Source organism: Zootermopsis nevadensis, unplaced genomic scaffold (assembly GCF_977971745.1).
Source record: "Zootermopsis nevadensis isolate Lab colony 2312 unplaced genomic scaffold, Znev_1.0 Znev_ptg000028l, whole genome shotgun sequence".
NCBI classification, from domain to species: Eukaryota; Metazoa; Arthropoda; class Insecta; order Blattodea; family Termopsidae; genus Zootermopsis; species Zootermopsis nevadensis.
The window spans coordinates 6,067,558-6,079,934 of record NW_028259160.1 but is presented as its reverse complement, the minus strand read 5'-3'; the positions used below and the strand labels follow the sequence as shown (position 1 = coordinate 6,079,934).

The 12,377-nt window shown below is 35.2% G+C and overlaps 2 protein-coding genes across 4 annotated transcripts; one reads left to right on the top strand and one right to left on the bottom strand.

The window, feature by feature from the left end:
- Positions 1 to 46: 46 nt before the first annotated feature.
- Cox11 (Cytochrome c oxidase copper chaperone COX11) lies at positions 47 to 4,246 on the top strand. Its single transcript, XM_022076808.2, has 5 exons — positions 47 to 206; positions 633 to 788; positions 1,402 to 1,569; positions 1,883 to 2,073; positions 3,869 to 4,246. The coding sequence occupies exons 1-4, from the start codon at positions 195 to 197 to the stop codon at positions 2,033 to 2,035; spliced, it is 489 nt and encodes a 162-aa protein (XP_021932500.2). The 5' UTR covers positions 47 to 194; the 3' UTR covers positions 2,036 to 2,073; positions 3,869 to 4,246.
- On the bottom strand, positions 4,106 to 12,372 carry LOC110836045 (tektin-3). 3 transcript variants are annotated; one of them, XM_022076867.2, is made up of 9 exons: positions 12,231 to 12,372; positions 11,739 to 11,890; positions 10,875 to 11,126; positions 8,812 to 9,044; positions 7,554 to 7,663; positions 7,137 to 7,285; positions 6,756 to 6,978; positions 5,562 to 5,716; positions 4,106 to 5,070 (listed from the first exon to the last, which is right to left on the bottom strand). In XM_022076867.2, the coding sequence occupies exons 1-9, from the start codon at positions 12,258 to 12,260 to the stop codon at positions 4,860 to 4,862; spliced, it is 1,515 nt and encodes a 504-aa protein (XP_021932559.1). In that variant the 5' UTR covers positions 12,261 to 12,372; the 3' UTR covers positions 4,106 to 4,859. The 3 variants fall into 3 exon arrangements, with proteins under 3 accessions (XP_021932559.1, XP_087213712.1, XP_021932560.1); XM_087357586.1 differs by lacking the exon at positions 12,231 to 12,372 and adding an exon at positions 11,996 to 12,164 and having other exon boundaries at positions 11,739 to 11,918; XM_022076868.2 differs by lacking the exon at positions 12,231 to 12,372 and adding an exon at positions 11,996 to 12,164.
- Positions 12,373 to 12,377: the final 5 nt, after the last annotated feature.

The following is a 12,377-nucleotide window of genomic DNA, read 5'->3' as shown; positions in this document are numbered from 1 at the left end:
CATTACCCCGACAACAGTTTGTAAAATTGCAATTTCACACTAGTGTGTTACGTAGTCTGAAAGAGCAGCAGAATGTCAAAGAAACTGCAGGATGGACGGAAAGACAAAAGAAACTGAGGTCTACAGTACATTATGTAGTCGCAACAGCAGTTCTTACAATCGGATTGAGTTATGCGGCTGTACCATTATATAGAATGTTTTGTCAGGTATATTTGAAGTACAGATATGGTATGGTGCCCACAAACCTAATCTGACCATAGTTCATAATTGCAATTTGCAATGATCCATCCAAGCCAGACAATAATTTATGTTGCTGCCATCATCATGTGATGTTCTCAGGTGGTCACTGATTTAAACTAATGAGACTGTTTTATTATTTTGGTAATCCTTTCTCTTTGCTTGTGTTGAAGAGAGATACAGCCATGATTTATTCAGAGAGAAGCTTGGAATAGAGCTGGATTTTGGTAGCCTCCATATTTATATAGCTCCAATATTTTGATATCCTGTATAGGCTATTTATATGTTGGATAGGAGTAAGGTGGCTCAAGGTGATACTGTGTTCTGCTACAGCTGACTTCTCAGGTGACAAAGCCAATACCTAGAGAACTATGGTTAATTATGTTTGCTTCAAGGCTTACAGTTACGGAGGAACAACAGCCATTGGGCATGATGCTGATAAGGTTGAGAAAATGTTGAAAGTACAAGATCGGGTCATTAGTGTGAGGTTCAATGCTGACACAGCGGCCAGCATGCGATGGAACTTCAGGCCACAGCAGGCTGAGATAAAGGTAATCTAACTAGTTCAGTATTATGACCAGTCTGCTCTGGCCTAAACATATCCCAGAAATGGGGCTTGAAGTTGTGTACTGAATTGGGTCCTATACAAGGCTTTGATGATAACAATGATAGATCTTCATGTTCCATTATAAGGAATATCTCTATTGCCTGTACCTTCTGTACCAGTTAAATAAATATTAACAAATTTATTGATTTTTAGTCTATATGATGGTTATTTTTTATCTGCAGAGGTTGTGTAGTTACAAATAAAATTGGAAGATTGTTATGAATAGTGAGCATGCAAGAATTTGAAAGGTGGCAGTTACGAGCTATTTCAGGCTATTATCTCGGCATACATCAGGATGGGCTAAGGAAATCTATGAAAAATATCAGTTGTGATAACCATAACTGGACTGACATTCAAACAAGGTGTCTCATGAACTTATGTACTATTGTCTACTCCAGCTTGCCTAGTTTGCTTTCATGTACACGACTTACTTTTTATATAAAATCAGTGTCTGGTAGCATAGATCTAATTTTATATTCTCAATAGTAATAAATCCTGTTTTCATTGTTTCATTTGATGGTACCAATTTTTTGTATCTAATAATTTACTGTTTCCAGGTTGTTCCTGGAGAAACTGCTCTGGCATTCTACACGGCATGTAACCCAACAGACGTTCCTGTGACAGGAATCAGTACATACAATGTTATCCCATTTGAAGCTGGACAGTATTTCAACAAAATCCAGTGTTTCTGTTTTGAGGAACAGTTACTGAACCCACATGAACAAGTAAGATTAAGGGAATCAAAAGTTGGGAAATGCATGGTTTTCTTGGTGACTGTAATAAATGCATTAAAGTTTATTTTCCTGATTGCTTTTTATTTTTCAGTTTTTTGCTAGAGCTACTCTGTTGTGTATCTTCTAGTATCTGGCTGAACTAATATTTAACTATTCTTAAAATTTATTTTCTGTTCATTTTCCTGATTTCTTTATCTCTGAATCCTTTGGAAAATGTGTGTACTATATTGGAGTGCACCTTTCCACTCTTGGTTATCAACTTCAGTATGTTGTAGTGTAAAGTGTAAGACACATTTCATTTCAGGTGGATATGCCAGTATTCTTCTATATTGATCCTGAATTTGCAGAAGATCCTAAGATGGAGACAGTCGATTTACTAACACTGTCATATACTTTCTTTGAAGCAAAGCCAGGATTGAAATTGCCCGTTCCATCATTTGTGAAGGTGAAACAGTGATTGGCCAAGGTTGGAATGCAGTCGAAGGTAGCACTGTGGTAAGATGGGATTTTGAAGTTTCTGTACCTTAAACATTATGTAGAAAGTGCTGGAATTTATTTACAGATAAAGCATGCATGTCCCTGATCTACTTCAGTGTGATAAATTCTACAAACAATTTTTTTTTTCAACAAAATTACAGTAATTGTAATGTAACATGATCATGTAAAATGTTCATGTATCAGAGGTTTGTCTCCTGGGTATCTGAAAACTTTATGTACACCTATAGAAGCTCATATGTCTCAGTCATTCAGCCACCATCTTCTTTGCTACTTATAACAATGTAGTGATTTGAATGAATGAGCAATATAAAATGTTCTGTAATTCCTACAAACCCTTTTCAGTATTGATTTATTTCAGCATTGGGATAGGTCAGTCAGTAAAGTGATATCAGAATACAGGATGTGTTGCACTCTCAGATTTGCAACACTGCTGAATCCCAGCCCTCAATAAATTTTTATAGGTAGGGGTCATCCAAAAATTTGAATCCAGGATGGAGATCTAAAAAGAAGTCAAATGTTTTAGTCAGTAGTTTTAATACACATATACATTGTTTTTACAGAAATGTCACACTGACAGAAGATGTATCTCAGTAGTTACCTCTATAAGTATAGTACCGTTTTGTCAGTGCAAGATATCTAATAAAATTCAACAGGCTTTCACTTCACTTCTGAAGCGGCTGTTCAAAGTATTGTTCAGTATGTATCTAGAGCGAGGTGTTTTATCAGTAATACATAAAATCAGCTTCAAATCACTTACCTATATCAGTGAGAGTGTTGTAACTTCTCTGCAATTTATGATATAGTTTGGACATAAAGATATACTGCATTTCTTATCAGTTGAAGCTTTGATCTGCATAAATATAAGCCATGAATTTTAAGTATTTTATTCATGAATAGAAAACCTTTAGAAAATGCAAGGTACCACAACATCTTGGAACCCAGGAATTGTTGCGTGCTGACTGGAACTGATGCAATACTATTGGATGAATTTGTGTAAGATCTGAGAAAGAACATGAAAGTGTACATTGTGTAAAGCACTGTCAAAGCTAAGTTGGTGAAGTTTCAGAACACTTAATACTTTTTTAATTCCTTAGAATAGCTTTAAAATTGTATGCTATATTGTTTAAACAGTGCTTCATAAAAAGCTTATGTGTACAGCAGGAAGTGTACATAGAAGTTTGAAAGTATAACATTACAATAAACTCTAATTAATAATATATCAACAAAATTACAATTATTTAGGACTATAAAATCAATGTAACTCTAATTACTGCAGTAAATAACATTATACAAACATTGTAATAAAGTTCTTAGTTGTCTGCATTGATCTATGATATATTAACACTAAACATCAACATTCTTTTAAAAAGAATTTTCGACTGCAGCTTCCAGTAATCTGCTTTGTCCACATAATGTTCCATTTTTAACAGTGAATCACAACTTCATCTTCAGAAGTTATTTTTGATTATAACAAGTTTTCAAATTTCATCATGTTTTTGTACTGCTTTCATACACAGTTTATATGAGCGTGATCTGAAGAAAGTTCGCACAGCATAAAATTTGTTAACCAAACACTGATATATATTGTTGCCTGCAAGGGTAATCTTCAGATCATAGTTGGTAACACTGCTTCATGCCAACTAGTGAACATTGCTTGTACATACTATTTCACCAAGATGACTCAGTTGGACCAGACATCCAACAGAGAAGTCCTCGCATTTGCATAATTTCAATATGAAAATACTGCTTCCAGCCTTGATTTGGCATTGACCTGTTATCATCTTATTTCCAGATTTGAAAAAACATATGGGATACACAATATTTAAAAGTGTCGGTGATGCAGAAATAGAAGTGGAACAACAGATGAAAGAACTGGACATTAATATTTATTGTCAAGAGGACAAAACACTCGACTCATGGCATGATGAGTACCTGATGGTTTATGTGGACTCTGGAAAGAGAGTTTACAATTCATACATTGATATACCATTAGTACTGAAGTTACAGCATATATGCCATATAAACTTAGTTTCTAGCCACTCCTTACAGGTTATTTCATATTTCTGTATCTGGACATTAGATATGCCAGGTTTTGAAAAAATCTCTTTCAAGGGCCAACATACCAGTTCATGTTTGGTAAAAATAAATGGTGTACTGTTCAGAACTAAAACACTCATAAAGCTTTTTTTAATTGTTTGTCTACAATCAGATTTGAACATGGAACGTTTAAATCAGTGCAGTGAACAACGCATCATGGAAAACTGAAAGCCTACACCAATGCAGCACAAATAATACAGCGATAAAGTGAATAATAATGCTGACAATTACTTCTTGCTCGTTAACAGAAAGTTATTAGACTGCTTATGCTTCACAAAATTACACATTCTCTTTCAAATATTACTTCTACATAATTTGGTATCTACTTTCAGTTGTTATTATGTGTTCCACATGAAAAATTTTAAACATATGGTTGAATAATATATAACTGCACAATTTAAATGAGTATCTGTGCAAATACAAGTACAAAAGAGAAAAGAGAATCATATGTGAGTCAAAGTTGCATACTGTCAGTGCATCAATGCTAGTGTGCTTTGCTACCAACTCATGTACCAATAAATTCATCTGTCCAAGCAAAATATAATGGTCAACTTTGTTTTGCTCTTAAACCTAGTCACACATCTTGGAGAAGTCTTCAGCCTTAATGCTTTTTTTTTTAATTACAAATTCTTGGTTTCAAGTAGTTGTACTAAAAGTAAAATAATGTCACTACAAAACTCCTTTGTCTAATATTTTAAAGTGGCGCTGATGGGGAAACTGCGACGCATGCCCAAACATTTTTCTCTGTCAATGAAGAGGGAGTTCACTTTGATCTGCAGCTCTGTCTCCAGGTTGGACCGTGTCTTGAGTAGTTGTTGATGTTGTGCCTCTGCTTCCTGCAGCTTCCGATGCAGGTGCTCAATGCTCTCGCCAATGTCTTGCACCTCTTTAACCAACCTGTGTCACCACCATGTGTTATTTATGTGAGTGAATCTGAATCATTTTTAGCCTACTTTACAAGGAAAAGCAAGTGAGATTTAAGATTTTCACAGCATTGTGTATGAAGATAATTGACTTCTGGGATGTTGCACCTGGAGCTTCTTGCATCCATCATCAGAGTGGTGGTCATCACACTGGTGATAGAAGCAGTAAGCTCCTCTGAAATGTTAGTTAGTATCTACCAGACTACAGGGTGCAACATCCCAGAAGACGGTCATCATCTTCAAGGAAAAGGAGGAGGACATTTGAATCAATTGACTGACTTCCATAAAACTTGTTAGGAACACACTGCTTGAGGCCATTCCACATTTTTACATTTGAAATTCAGCTGCTAATATCAGTATGGTGGCCAATAAACTTCTGAGATAGGAGTGACAATACTGCTTCATCTGAAACTTTACACAGTTGTAAGTTATTATTTTTATTGTTAATTTGACTCTCAAATGTACCTGGTTTGTGCACCATCCCTGCACAGTTCGACATCACGACGATGTGACCGTGCTTCAAGACGACTATGTGCCACCTTCAGGGGATTGCTCTTGTCCATGATAGCTTTGTGTAACAGTTCCATATTCTTCTTGACATCAAATATCTCTTGTTGGACCTGAAGATAAAATATCTGAATTATTTGCTGGTTAAAAGCAGGAATAATGCTTCTGTTAATTAAATGAACTGCTCCATTGTTCTTATACATCCAACAATTGAATACTGTTTATAGACTATACGCATATGCATATAGGAAGCCTATGATTTAGATGGGAAAATGTTATACGACATTCTCACTGAATTTGGTATGCACAAAGAAACTAGTTAGTCAAAACTTACAGTAAAGTCTGTATAGGTAAACATCTGTTTGATGCATTTCCTTTTCACAGTGGTCCAAAACAAGGAGATGCATTGTTTTTAAACTTTATTTTAGAATACACCACCAGGAATGTTAATGAAATCAAAGAGGTACTGGAACTTAATAGCTTCTAGTGTATGCTAATAAATCCTTAAAAATATGGCAAAGTTTAAATATTTGGGAATGATAGTATCAAATCAAAATAGCATTCACAAGAAAATTAAGCACTGACTAAATTCTTGCAAATGCTTGTTACCATGCATTTCAAAACTTCCATCTTTGTGTCTGCTATCTAAAATTGTTGAGGTTAAAATATATAACATCTATAATTTTACTTGTTGTTTTGTATGGGTGTGAAATAATGTCTCACATTAAGGGAAGAACACACATTGAGGTTGTTTGAAAACAGGATGCTTAGGAGAATATGTAGATTTAAGAGGGATGAAGTGCCAGGAGGGTGTAGAAAATTACATAATGAGGAACTCCATAACTTGTAATCTTCATGAAATATTATTAGGATGATCAAATCAAAGAGTAACAGATGGACAGAGCATGTAGTATGCATTAAGAATAGATAGGAGGATACTATTAAAATAAATCTTGAATAAATAGGGTTGGAGGGTATGGATTGGATTCATCTGGCTCAGGATAGGGACAGGTGGTGGGCTGTTGTGAACCTTTGGGTTATGTAAAATGTGTGAAACTTTTTGACTAGCTGAGTATACTATTAGCTTCTCAAGAAATACCCTCCTTATTGTAGTTAGTTAATGGTACTGTTTTTCAGTTATTTCCTGCTTACCTTGTGGAGGTGCATCTGCAGCTTAGCTTTAGCCTCCAGAATCTCTGAAGCTCTTCTTGACAGGGCACTGTTGGTGGCATTCCATGCATTCCATATATCATTGACACTTTGATTGATGAGACTGTCTGCATCAGTTCGGAGCTGTGTTGATTTTGAACGCTCATTCTGTGATCTCTGGATAATGCGGTTGCTGTTCTCTGCCCAAGATTCAGGCACATTTACACTGAACACACAAAGTAAACCAGGACTGAATTTTGTTTCAAAGAGAAGTATGTGGTGCGGTGGAAAAAAATGTTTCATGGTTAATTTGAATGCATGAAATATGAAAAGGAAAGAATGTTTGTCATTTTTATCTATAAGCCATTATTTAACTGTACTTACGTAGAATCAAACTTCTCAATGCCACCATAGTAGTTTATTCCACGTGAGAAATTATTAAGTTGGTGGCACATGTTGTCAATGCCGAGGGCAGATTCCTTGCTCTTCAGATCCCATTCCAGTTCATGCTGTCCTGCCCGATTGTTTCGCAGCTTGTAGTGTAATTAAAAAGTAATAAGTTTTATAATATATTGAAATAATTTTTAAATATAAGCAGCAAACATACTGTTGCAATACATTCTCATGACCTGTTCTAGGACAACTACCTACACATACATGCACACACAATGACATGTGTTCAGCCAACTCCTAAAAGATTGTGTATATTACATATATTTCAAACAGTGAATGGTGTGCAACATAATTTCAGCATAAAGACATTTTATTAGAATCAATATAGTAACACAATGTTACTCATACTTGCTGTATGGCTTTCTCATGCATTTTTTTTAGACGATCTTGGCAGGCATGAAGATTCTCCACTTCATACAGTAGGGCTTGTTCCACTTGGTCGTGTACCAGATCAATTCCTGCACAAAGAGAAATTTCAGGTGGTGGCTGTGAGATCAACCAATTGGAAATGCAGTAGAAGTGATCTGCTTTGGTCTAGAATGCATGGAGCTTAACATCCAAACCTCTTATACTCTGTCATGTCCTGGTAATTAGACACAACAATAAATTTCTATTTAGACTGAAAATAAAGTTTTGAGGAATATACTGTATTTATGAGAGAGAGTGTTGGGAATTCAGGATATAATTTATTAATTTATAATTTATTATTCATTATAACTTGTGCAGCATTCTTACTGTTATAATAATTAACTAAGAAGATTCTGTTAGGTTGATTATGTAGCTGAGATTATTCAAACCAGAAATGCATTCAGAGTTTTGATGGGAAAACCTCATGGAAATTGGCCACTTGGAAGACTGAATTGGAGAGGGAGAATAATAATGGAATCTCTGTTTAACAAGTTTTGAGGATGGGAGGTGAATGGGACTTGTTCAGGATAATGTTCAGTGGTCAACTTTGCTGTCAGAGGTGTCAGGATCTTTGTGTTATCTTATTGCTGAGTTAAGTTAATATTTAAGTAGTTACGTAGAAATCTTATTAACAAGCAAGTGGACGGAAAGTATTTATTTAATTTTTGTGGGTGACACAAATAGAGGTAGAAATAATGTTGCTCATCCCCCACTTGAAACTTATCTTTATATGACTGAATTTTCAGGCTTGGTCATGGCTTATGAACTATACAAGTTTGCAACACCTTATGAAACTAAACATATGTTTGCATACTTGGAAGTCTATTTCAGAATCATTTGTTATATTAGCAGTGAGAAGTCACTGTGTAATTTGCCCACTATGATTATAAAATGTTGAAACCTAATTCTGTATACTACTGCTCAAGACTTATGTTCAGCTGGTACATTCCCAATTATTCTGACAGGTTATTCATGTTTTTTCTCAGAATTTCCAGGCAGATGCCAGGACGGTTATTTTAAAAAAAAACATGACCACCTCCTTAAAACCCTTATCTAATAAATTATTATCACTTTATTGTCAAATTCAGTGCCATATAACTCTTACAATTTAAAACCATAAATAATATCCTTGGAATGGACTGTAATAAAATGTATTATAGCATTACTGGAACCTATTTTTGCTCAGGTTATTCCAGACCTTGCCTGTTTTCACGTTGATAGAGACATTCTTGAGCAATATGCAGCGGGCCCTCAATGTCCTGGATAGCTTTTTCCAGATCTCTTCGTTTATCCTGGAGTAGGTTACTCTCTGCAATAATTCGTTCCAATTCGGTTGATATTTCATTGCGCCAGAAGGTAGTATCAGTGATGCGTTCACCCAATCGGCGACCAGATTCACGCTGACCAGTTATTGTCTTCTCATCTGTTTCTCTGACAACATTTAAATTAAATTTCAGATTAGTATGTGATGATAACTTTGTTATCAACTGCACTTCAGCTTCTCAGCTCTGAACATTCTTTTGTCAGTTACCTCTGAATATTATGGTAATTGCTCCATTTATTAAAAGAGATATCTTGGTTTTAAACTACCCCTCAAATTGCCTCAAGTAGGTGAGATATAACCTGACAAATCAAACATAACCTCAACTTTTGTCACCCCTAAAAATAATTTCTCATCACCCATTTTTTTTAACCATCATTACCAATTGGACAGTAGTCTTCTCTTCCACTCCAACAATTAAATTTGTAACATCCTACTCACTACCTGCTGCCAGTCTTCCAGAAATGTCCAACCAGTAACATTCACACTGAAGATGGCAATTGCAGTGTTTACCAAAACGGATAACTTTCAACATTTGATGTGGCATATCACCGAAAGCTAAAGTTTTACATGACTCACTAATCTTAAATAACCAAACCAGATATAACTTAATTATGCCTATCCTAACCCAGTCAACCTAGTATACTCATCCATGGCTAACACAAATTAATGTTAATTGTATAATAGTGAGGGTTATAGGATAAAGTGTAAATTTTCTTTCTGGCAGTTTTATTTTAGAGAGCTCAAAACAACTGATTATAGGAATGAAATATAAAGTTTTTGAGAACAAAACAATGTGTAAATGCTCTTCAAATCAAGCATTTAAAAGTGTACAAGCAGGGTTCAATTCCTGGCAGGCACAAGGATTTTTATTTTCACCACTATGTCCAGACTGTCCATCAGACTTATGTAGCTTCTTATTCACCACTGAGGACTCTTTCTCCAAAGTTAAAGCAACCAGAGCATGAAGCTGACCACTCATCACCATGTTGTACTGATATAAGAATTTGTGGAGTGATACATTTATTACCCCAAATATCTTGTATTGGTGTGTAAGCACAGAGACAATACTTTCTTTCTCATCTTTATCTTGTTATCAACAGTTAGCATTGTACTATATTTACATTTTTAATAATATATTTATGTCTGCAATAAATTAACATTGGGAACAATGATGAATACAGTGTTTCAAGAATTTCATTTGAAAGTGCCACAATTTTTAATGTTTGTTTCTCTGTCAATACATTTACACATATGTCCAGAAGGCTTACTTCAAAACAGATTTAGAGAGCAGGAGTTTAGTACATTACATTTGTGGCTTCAAAGGAATGAAAATACTAGTTTCAGTTTGTACATTAAAATACCTTACAAGTTTTGTAATTTTCCATACATTGTTGGCCTTGACCTTAGTTTATTACAAAACTAATATAAATATATTATTGTAAAGCCAGTCATGCTACAGATACCATAATGCATAAAATGAGAAGTTGCTTTTCCTTGTATTACAGTATTTATTCACAATACAAAAATATTTCAAATAAAGTTGTTGATCTTAATGTAATATTATTTTGTATGACATCCCAGTTTTTAGTGTGATGAGTCCGTTTTGAGAAAATTGATAAAATTTGGTGTGGACTTCATGTAATATGGTTGTTATCCAAAATTACATTCTCTGACAACTTTTAGTTTAGACCTCCAACACCAAATATCACTGACATTCTGACATGTGTTACAGTAGTTCTGGAGATGAAAAATGTAAATGAATGGATAGATAGACATAACATCCCCATTATAAGTTCATTTTATACACTTCATGCAAGGAACACACAAAACGTGCAAATATAAACATAATTATTTGCTGTATTTATGCTCTAAAGTCAAATCATTATTGTAGCAAGAACATTTTTTCTCAGAAAAGTTGTACTATACAAATAACTTACCTCATGACCCTTATGGCATCTCCACGGAGTCGCTCAGAAAAATTACGGTTTGTATCTGCTTCATTGTAATGACTAATGTTACTTTGTGTCCACTCATATGGTGTGTAGCGTGTGTAAAGTGCAGCACGAGCAGCATGTGCTGGGTTACGTTCAAAGCTAGTCACAAGATTGGGAAAGCAAAGTGGTTCCATGGCCCTGCCACTGGGTGTACGACATGGGTCCATCAATGCATTTTTGACTGGTTGGCAATGGCTGTAAGGAAACGTGTCATACTGTACATAAATTAGTTACAGTGTTAGAAAATACCATTGTTTCATTTGCTAGAAAGAAAGGTGCTTGTAGTTTGATGTAATGAATGGATGGTGATATGTTTTTAATATTTTGATAAGCAATTATTGGAAACTGAACTTAATTTTAAGACAAAACGGATTTTATTATTACAGACTCCATTATACCCTAATTTTTGATAGTAGGTATATAAGTATTTACATACAGCAGAACTTCATTACATCATCAAGGTTAAATCAGCTAGTCAAGATATTACCTGCTTTTATAGAAGCCAAAGGTTTATTACCATATTCACAAAGGCCTGCCATTTGTCCCTGCTGTGAGCCAGTTGAACCTCTCACTGTAAGTACCAGTATGTGTACAAAAAGATTTTCCTTCTGGGAACTCAGTAAAATTCTGATGTGAAAAATTTTTGTGAATAGGCAGTGTTGAGAACAGGTCACACAGAATATCTGTCAGTATCCAGTGAAAGTGTAGCACAGATTCCCTCTGCCCTTCATGTTTTCCAATGAAAATTTTGTATATATTTTTCAGCTCCCATTTGTGCTACATAATTTGTAGTGGGTGAGTACTTACAGAGGAACAACTTCAGTATTCTCATACCCCAGTGTAGGTCTCCATGGATGTTGCAGTGCTTGGTAGTAGTTACCATTTCTAGTTGGAAGAGAGTGTCCTGATACTTGTTCCATGCATGGCAGGGCACCTACTGTAGTCAAAGGCTGCAGTTGCTGCAATGTGATACCAACCAAAAGCAAACTTAAGACCATTTAAATACACAAAGAATTCCATTTCTTTTGTCAATAGATAATGTGACTGAACAGTATGCAGTCTACCATCAGCAAACCAGTTGTTCATTGTTGCCAGCCTGAGGGTATAGTACATGATGAAACAAATAATAATAATAATAGCATTTAGAGAAAAGCCAATTCTGATGCATGCAAATGGTGCCCGCGAGGCCTCAAAAGGCGTGAGGTCCTGGGTAGTCACCTGCACCCACTTTGCTGCCACTGTCAGCAAGTGATGCATATATTAAGTTATATAATACAAAAAACAGAAACATCGACTTACCGAATACATAATTTGGTCTTGTCGAATCATTTTGAGCAATGTTTAATAGATCTCGGAAACTGAAATGGGTTTGAATTATTAGAGATTAATAAATTATTTTTTCCAAAGCCGTAATTTGTTTGTAATTTCCTCCTATTTGGTAAGGCT

Excerpts from the sequence above, each read along its gene's own strand:
- Cox11 (XM_022076808.2), top strand. Across the intron at positions 789-1,401 it reads CACAGCAGGCTGAGATAAAG|GTTGTTCCTGGAGAAACTGC; the intron begins GTAATCTAACTA and ends TACTGTTTCCAG. Across the intron at positions 1,570-1,882 it reads TACTGAACCCACATGAACAA|GTGGATATGCCAGTATTCTT; the intron begins GTAAGATTAAGG and ends ATTTCATTTCAG.
- LOC110836045 (XM_022076867.2), bottom strand. The coding sequence starts at position 12,260 with ATGATTCGACAAGACCAAATTATGTATTCG. Across the intron at positions 6,979-7,136 it reads ATTGAGAAGTTTGATTCTAC|TGTAAATGTGCCTGAATCTT; the intron begins GTAAGTACAGTT and ends TTGTGTGTTCAG. Across the intron at positions 5,717-6,755 it reads TGCAGATGCACCTCCACAAG|GTCCAACAAGAGATATTTGA; the intron begins GTAAGCAGGAAA and ends TTTTATCTTCAG.